At 36.1% G+C, this 8,324-nt stretch overlaps 1 protein-coding gene across 3 annotated transcripts in view; it reads left to right on the top strand.

Annotated features, from left to right (window-relative positions):
- The window catches only part of LOC106870649 (collagen alpha-1(XXVI) chain), a 245,166-nt gene that overhangs the window by 196,421 nt on the left and 40,421 nt on the right, over nucleotides 1-8,324 (top strand). For all 3 annotated transcript variants that reach the window (XM_052973147.1, XM_052973149.1, XM_052973150.1), the window contains one exon: nucleotides 3,578-3,695. In XM_052973147.1, the coding sequence (XP_052829107.1) occupies nucleotides 3,578-3,695 (118 nt within the window). The remainder of the gene's footprint in view (nucleotides 1-3,577; nucleotides 3,696-8,324) is intronic.

An 8,324-nucleotide genomic window follows, 5' to 3' on the forward strand; every position in this document is an offset into this window, starting at 1 on the left:
GGCACCTTGGGCAAGTGTCTTCTGCTATAGCCTCGGGCCGACCAAAGCCTTGTGAGTGGATTTGGTAGATGGAAACTGAAAGAAGCCTGTCGTATATATGTATATGTGTGTCTGTGTGTCTGTGTTTGTCCCCCCCCCAACATCGCTTGACAACCGATGCTGGTGTGTTTACGTACCCGTAACTTAGTGGTTCGGCAAAAGAGACCGATAGAATAAGTACTAGGCTTACAAAGAATAAGTCCTGGGGTCGATTTGCTCGACAAAAGGCGGTGCTCCAGCATGGCCGCAGTCAAATGACTGAAACAAGTAAAAGAGTAAAGAGTTGTATATGATTTAAGGGAGATTAAACAGCTATTTCTACCAGGTTGAGCACACTATTTATAAAAGCATTTTCTCTTAGGCTGGATCGGTGGGATTAGCTGTTCATAAAGTGATGTGTAAAACTCGAGTCTTGAAATAACTAAGTCAAAAAACAACCCCAAAATACAATGGTATTTAATAACACCTTTACTTTATTTTATGAATTGTTTCCTACAATGGAACCCACACGACATTTAGAATATTCGAGTCATTAATATAAAAAAATTATGTTCTTATAAAATACGAGACAGTTAATTAGATATTATAGTCGCCAGAATTTGGAGTCTTGGAAACCTCAATAACCACAATCTAACTACTGTTTCGGTTGTTTGAAAAAAGAAAAAAACAATGGGTTACTACAATTAACCCTCTTGTTGACCCCTTTTCTTCTTGATGTTGTTTCTGACAGACAAGCGGTGATGACACAAACAAAGACGAGAATGTGTAAACGGATAAGTCACGTGTTGTTATAAGACTGTTGAGGTGTCGGCAAGTCCGTAATGGCGCCTGCAAACTCACTGGTGTGAATCTGAAGAAAGACTTTCGACAAAGCTAGACAAATATGACCAAAAGTTTAAATAAGCATGTCTATGCTGACATATAAATCGCAAGAACTTTTTTTTTGTTCGTTTCTTGTTTAAGGTCCTACCGCCTCCCTCAACATTCTCTCAGACGATTATAAACTGAATCCATTTCAATGGCGACAAATTACGGAAGCAACAGAAATATATTTATTGCAGTTGTTATTATGTATTTGTATTTATTGTTATTGCATTATTTGTTCGAAATGTCCCCCTTTAACCTGACAGCTAAACTAAATGATGTTTATAAGAGGAGTGGGTGTATATAAAGAAGGAGTAGGACGGTAAAGAATTAACCAACGGGGAAGTTAATAGTTCGGCCATTTTTTTTTTTTTATAAAAAAAAATAAAAATAGAAAAAGGAAATACCAAGTAACACCAACTTTTGTGCTTTCATGCTTATCTCTGACTTCCCATGTTGCAAAAGTAAGCGGAATAACCGAAGTCTCATTAAGTCATAGATTTTGTATAATGTGTAACAGGCCGTTATTACCGCATTTGCATATAAGGTACACTTTTTCCTCAAAAAACGTCTCCAAAAAATATAACCCTGAGTCCTATATGCAAGGTTGAGGGCCAATATTACATGCTTTAATACACTAAAATCTTTTTTTCATGAATACGTGCTACTGAATTTGGAATGCGTCTAATGTTACCCGTGTGTTCCTTGTTAGCTTCGATCGAGAACACCTATAAGACAGTCGGATGTGATTTGTGGGAGATTTGGCTGTTAGTTTTACCTTGTAGATCAGTGGATCTCAACCTTTTGTTGTTTAGTGCCTCCTTTCACAAAATGGCGTTTTACAAACACCTCTGCCCTACCGTACTGTCGCGCTTACGTTCAACAATTCCTAGAGTCTCCTTCCTTCCTCAGTAACCATCAGTGAAGTTTCTCTAGAGCTGAGCTTAAAAGAGATTCTTCTGCATATGTCACTGGTGACCACTCACCTTTTTATTCTTATTTTTACTTTGTAAGGTTTTTGCGAACTTATGAGCAATAAAGTCTTCGGCCACATCTGACATCCAAAACTCTTAGTTAAGTTGCTTGAATGCGACCTGTCTCGTAACCCTTAATCGAGAGTTTTTGGGGGTTATTTTCCATCAGACTCGTCAAAAACAGCTTGTGCTGTCGGGTTTCTTTCTGACCCATATTCTATCAACTCATCAATTATTCAAAGTTCTGTTCTGAGCTCCACACTCTTCGTTCTGTGAACAGCATCCAAAACAAGCCATTCGGCTGTTTGATTAAGGATCATTCACTAACCGGCCAAGATCACTGATCTTGAAACATGTTGAACCTTCTCTTCGACCTTACAACTACCAATAGTTTCAAACTTTTCTGAACTGTCAAGTTACCACTACAATCCTTCAGTCGCTTAACATCTCATCATTCATTCTGTATTTTATCTCTCCCCAACACGATCTCAAGTCCCTGCGAAATCTCTCCGCCTACGTTGTCGCTTAGCCCCTCTCAAGTCCTCAACAAACATCACTGCCTGTTTTGTTTAGCTTCAGACCAGTTCTTATCAAACAGACCGATAATCAAAAGCTTTCCATCCGCGACCATCATTTTTTCAAACTCACTGTGTTTAGGGACACGCAGGGTTATTGTTTGAAGGTGATGCAGACGACAAAATGATAACTTCTGTTTATTGTCCAAAGGAACGCAGGTCACGTGAAACTGTTTAGACTGAGTGAATCAACTGTATCGAACAAATGCATATACGAGCGCTGATCGGAAAGTATCAGGACTGTTGTTATGGTAACGGAGCTAAAGTACACAGAGTGAAACTGCTGGGCACATATTGACCTTGAACCCTGCTGCACATGCATACTAAGTTATGACGATCTCGCTCACTTCTGGTGATTATAGTAGTGCTTGGAAGTAAAGTGTGTAGAGTGTGGTCGTCTCAAAGAGAAGATTGAGTTTCAGCTCAGCTGCACAGGATCACTTTCATTGTGTCGAGGCAGACAAAAACTTTTTGGAAACGGTCATAACAGGGGAAATCAAAGCCCACTTGAAAAGAACAAAATTTCAGGACGTCGAGGAAATCCAAAAGAATGTAACGAGGTAGCAGCTCACTATCCCGAGAAAGGATTTCCAGGAATGATTCCATCATTGGATACGATGCTGGACAAAGGGTATTGCTTCGGAAGGGAACTACTTCAAAGGAGATTAAACATCGAATTAATATACAAAGTTGGCCAAAAGTCAACCGACAGTAAATCAAAATTCCATAAATACTATCTGTAATTCTGTATTGACTCGAATGGAAAAATGTGACGCTCAAGAAGGACTTCAGTTTGAACAATTTTCATGATGTTTCATATTTAGATGCTTTTAAATTTATTCAGTTGTTAAAGATAAACAAATATTGGAATTAAATGGTTTTGATTTACTGTCAAATGACTTGGCCAAGCTTGTATGTTGTAGTTTTCTTTTTATAGCACCACTTCCGATTCTTTTTGATCAGACCTCGGATATATTTATAAATATAGTGCAATTAAGAATTATATCTAACAACAAATAATCAGTATTTATTTATAAGTCCGTTTGTATTCCTATATACTCTACATGTATCTGCACATGTGAGTATATATGTTTTTATGCATAACACTTTCTATATATTTTTCAGTTTCTACAAGACCAAGTCAGTCACCTACAAGGTGAAATGCTGGATATTAAGAACACATACAGTGAAGTGAGTTTGCTACGAGATAGGCTTACCTTATTGGAAAAACTTGTAATTAAAGGTAAGATAATTCCCTTAATATTATTTGCCTATGAAATACCAAAATGTTTATCAGCAGTATCCGTTCAAAATAGTATTTTATATATCTAAGTTAATGTGGATGTGGCCAACAATATTCGATATTCTTCTCGAGAAAGCATCTCGTATAAAACGTATAGTTCTAAAAAGCACAGTATATCAGTAGCAGACGAAAAACACCCATCATCAGCAGTGGAATTGCTAAATAATAATAATAATAATAATAATAATAATAATAATAATAATAATAATAATAATGGTGATGATGATGAGGATTTAGGAATTTTTGACTTTAGGATTGTCATTTGTGATGATGTTATTATATATTCGGTATGTCTTTTTCTCAAATGTATAAACTTGTTCATATAATTGTTTTATTATTAATATAGTTATATTATTGATTTTGTGTGTGTGTCTATATATATATATATATATATATATATATATATATATATATATATATATATATACATATTGTTCGATTTGATTGATAGATGGGTGTATATTAACCTATATACATAACATACCTCAAAATTGTGTCTAATACTGTATATGTATGTATGTCTATGCCTTTGATGGAAGTACGATGTGATGTTGATATGTGTTAGTCTCAGTGTGTTTGCGTATTACATAGGTACATGTCTTGCGTTAGTATATGCATGTGCATACCTCTCTGTCTGCCTCTTTGTCTGTCTGTCGTTCTCTTACGGACGGGAAATTATATTCGATATCTATTTTAGTATATTTAACAGTTTACTTATCTTGCACTCCAAATAGCAAAAACTAAAATAACATAAATTGAAATTAAATTCGATAAGAGCCGAATAGTCTACAAATACGAATTTAAATTTCGTTTTTGTATTTCCTTATCGTGAATTCCAATTTGAAATAAAATTTCAGATATTCTTTTTTATTTTTTTAGAACCGATGCGCTTTATCCCCCCCCCCCACCTCGATCTTTGGTTTTTAGGTACATATGTCTGCGGGACAGATAATGAAGCAATAGGGAAATACAAAAATAGACTTGGATATCTTGTGTAAGCGAAACGAATATGTAAATTTCATTAAATGGAAATATATTAATTTGAAATTAATTTAAACTTGTCTTCGGTTAAATCTTTTCACATTTATTTCTATTATTCATAGAAATGCTTCCAGTTTATTTTTAATTTATCATTATTGTTGTTTATAACTCGGTTTATATTACTGATAATACTTCCTATTAAGATTGTCTACGACGCAAACAATTTGTAACGTAGGCCTTTTGAAGTCATGTTAACAACATCGTCATAAATCTTAAAACAGAAGTGTTGCTATTAAAAAAAGTTAAATGTTTTAATAGATATATAAATAAAATATGAACTGGTTATTAAACATTATTTAATACTAACTTTTGTGCATTTACATAATCGTTCCACTTCTTCGGGTGACCCAAGTCTATTTTTGTATTTTCTTTGGTTTCATTCTGAGTCCCATAGGCAAGGCGGCGTGCTGGCAGAATCGTTAGCGCATCAGACCAAATGCGTAGCAGCATTTCATCCACCCTTTTACGTACAAAGCTCAAATCCCGCCGAGGTCAACTTAACCGGGGTCAATGAAATAAGTATCAGTAAAGTACTAGGGTCGATCTGATCGACTAACCCCCTTCCCCAAATTCTAATATAGCGCCTATATTAGAAACATTTCTTACCGTAAATATATGTACTTAAAACCAATGATCGTTGCTTTTTATTTCCAACTCAGTTTTAGCAATTTTATGACCGAGAAGACATTATAAAATATTTATATTTAAAATAAAATACTCGAATCAATTTCTCCCTCCAAACCACATCTCATAGTCTCTGCATAAGCATGTTCTATAAATAAGTAGTAAAGTCACTGTAGCCGTATTTATTGTAGTCTGTAGTTCTTTCTGACTTTAAAATTGCTATTCACAAACAATATCTATCTGTTTTTCTACCACTACGATAATCTCACTTCTCTCACTCTGTCGCCCCGGTTCTCTTTCTGTCATCTCATCCTTTTCAACTCACTTTTTTGGTCACGTTTCCTTGGACGAGCGGGACCAACGTAGATTAGAAAAATACTCTTTAGTTTCGCCGGGGAGGAGGCGACCTCTCTAGTGTTGGTGCCATAATAAAATGCACCCAGTATAGTTTGTAAAGTGGCGGGTATAGAGGAGTGGCAAATGTTTGTAGAAAGCATGCCAAAAAGGGAACGTGAGTGGAAGGCGTGATCCCTGAGCTGTCTATTAGGGTAGTAACTAATAACAAAGGACTCGGACCGTGATGAAGCATCCAAGTCGTACTTGCATAGAAAGTGGATGTAAAGCGATAATGATGAAGAGGAGGAGGAAGACGACTAAACTTCGGGAAAGTTTTACAGATTTTTACATTTCCAGTGATGGATTGGATCTGTAGCCTTCGAATTAGCTTTCTCCTTTTGAGAAGCCTAATTTCTCAAATTTGGTAGGTAGGTAGGTATGTATGTATGTATGTATGTATGTATGTATGTATGTATGCATGCATGTATGTATGTATGTATGTATGTGTATGTGTGTATGTATGTATGTATGTATGCATGTATGTATGTGTATGTATGTATGCATGTATGTATGTGTGTATGCATGTATGTATGTATGTATGTATGCATTTATTTATGCGTACTGCATATATTTCATTTGCATTAAACTAAATTTGAACATATAGCCTACGTAATAATTACCTATTCAGGAAAGTAAATGACAGAATTGATAACGCATGAAGCAAAATACTTCGTAGAATATAATTATGTCCTTTTTTTTTTTCGTTGTCTGTTTCAAATTTCGCTGTGGCCAGTTTAACTATTACTCTTTCAAGGGCGTTATAAAATAAAATACTAGCCAAATATTATCCCCCGAAGCTCTCTATTCCAACCTTTGATAGAAATCATCTATATTCTATTGTCAAGGGTTGTTGAAATGCAATATCTGGAAAATACTGGATATAAATGCTTGCGTAGTATTTACTGAAGACGCTTGGTGGAATGGAGAAGGTGTTGGACTAATTATTGTGAATTCGATTCCTGAGTTGAGAATTTCACGATATTTCGGTCATCTTGGAAAAAACATGTGTCGAAGCGGACGGCTGGTACAGCTCTTTCTTCCTTCAGCTGTCACATCTTAGACGTAACATCTGGGGATTCCATCGAAACAACTTAGATGTTCCCATGGGATAAAGATGGAATGTTCTGGAGGGTGTCTGTGCCTACACGCGATTAAATACACATCAAAAACCAACCAGCAAATTCATAGTACAAGTAACCAGAGCAAACTCGCTTGTGAGTGACGCTTAAGCATTTTCTTTTTATTTACTTAAGTCCAATTTCTTGGAATCTGTCATGACCTTTATTTAACAAAGCTATCTCATAAACAAGATTCATTTTTCGGCTTTCTTTCTTTCTTTCTTTTTGCACATTCCAGTTGTCATCTAAAGGCAAGATGCAACAATGAACGTTGGTATACGATTTGCGATGGAAATATAAAATATTCCAATTATATGAATATGGCAAACAGATCCTTCTATGCTTGTTGTGAAGTTATGTAAACTACTTTGTGTGTGTACGTGTGTGTGTGAGTGTGTGTTTGTGTGTGTGTGTGTGTGTGTGTGCGTGTGTTGTTCCGATGTCGAACATTGCTGATCTTGGGACATGATATCCATCTTCATAAAACAATCACACTGATTTCGTTGTAATGCGTGTCTCTTTATTTTCTAATTCTTTGAATTCTTGCCATAAAGAAGCGACTGGTTTCTTCTAACGACTAAACAAAGCTCCTTCTTTGGAATTCAGATAACGACCAAAGTAACGTCTTGAATTTCATATAAAAGTCATAAAAGCCATTAGAGTTTCAGTTACAGAATGAATTTGCTGAGAGACAATATCTCACATAAAATGTACAGATAATTTATACTGCAGCGTTGTTGTTGTATAAATTCTTCATTATAGACGTAGACATGGATGTGTGGCTAGAAAGGTCAAGCACCTGAGTTTGAGTTCAGTTCTACTGCCCGGCACCTTGGAGGCGAGTCTTTTCCAATAGCCACGGATCATTAGAGCGTCAGACAAAATGCCTTACGATATTTCTTTCGACTCATCAGGCTCCGAGTTCAAATCGTACCGGGGATTTCACTCTTTGTCTTTCACCCTTTCTCAGTCGATAAAATAAGCACCAGTCAAATACTGAGGTCGAAGCAATCGGATAACACTCTCCCCTTTAAATTACGGGCCATGTAATTTAAATCCGTGGAAAACTTCTACACTGGATTAAGTATTTCCTGGAGAATAGAACACAAGAAGTTGTGGTCGATGGAGTCCACTCAAGCCCAGCAAAAGTTACCAGTGGTGTCTCTAAGGAAATTGTATTGGGCCCGCTCCTCTTTATAATTTATATAAATGACCTTCCCAGCGTCGTAAATCACTGCAAAGTGAAAATATTTGCTGATGACACTAAGCTCCAGCAAATCATCAAAGAAGAAGAAGACCGAATCCGACTCCAGACTGATCTATATGCTGTGAGTCAATGGGCAGATAAAAATAAAATGAAATTGAACGAGGGAAAATTTGAGCTGATGCA

This window comes from Octopus bimaculoides, chromosome 1 (genome assembly GCF_001194135.2).
Source record: "Octopus bimaculoides isolate UCB-OBI-ISO-001 chromosome 1, ASM119413v2, whole genome shotgun sequence".
NCBI classification, from domain to species: Eukaryota; Metazoa; Mollusca; class Cephalopoda; order Octopoda; family Octopodidae; genus Octopus; species Octopus bimaculoides.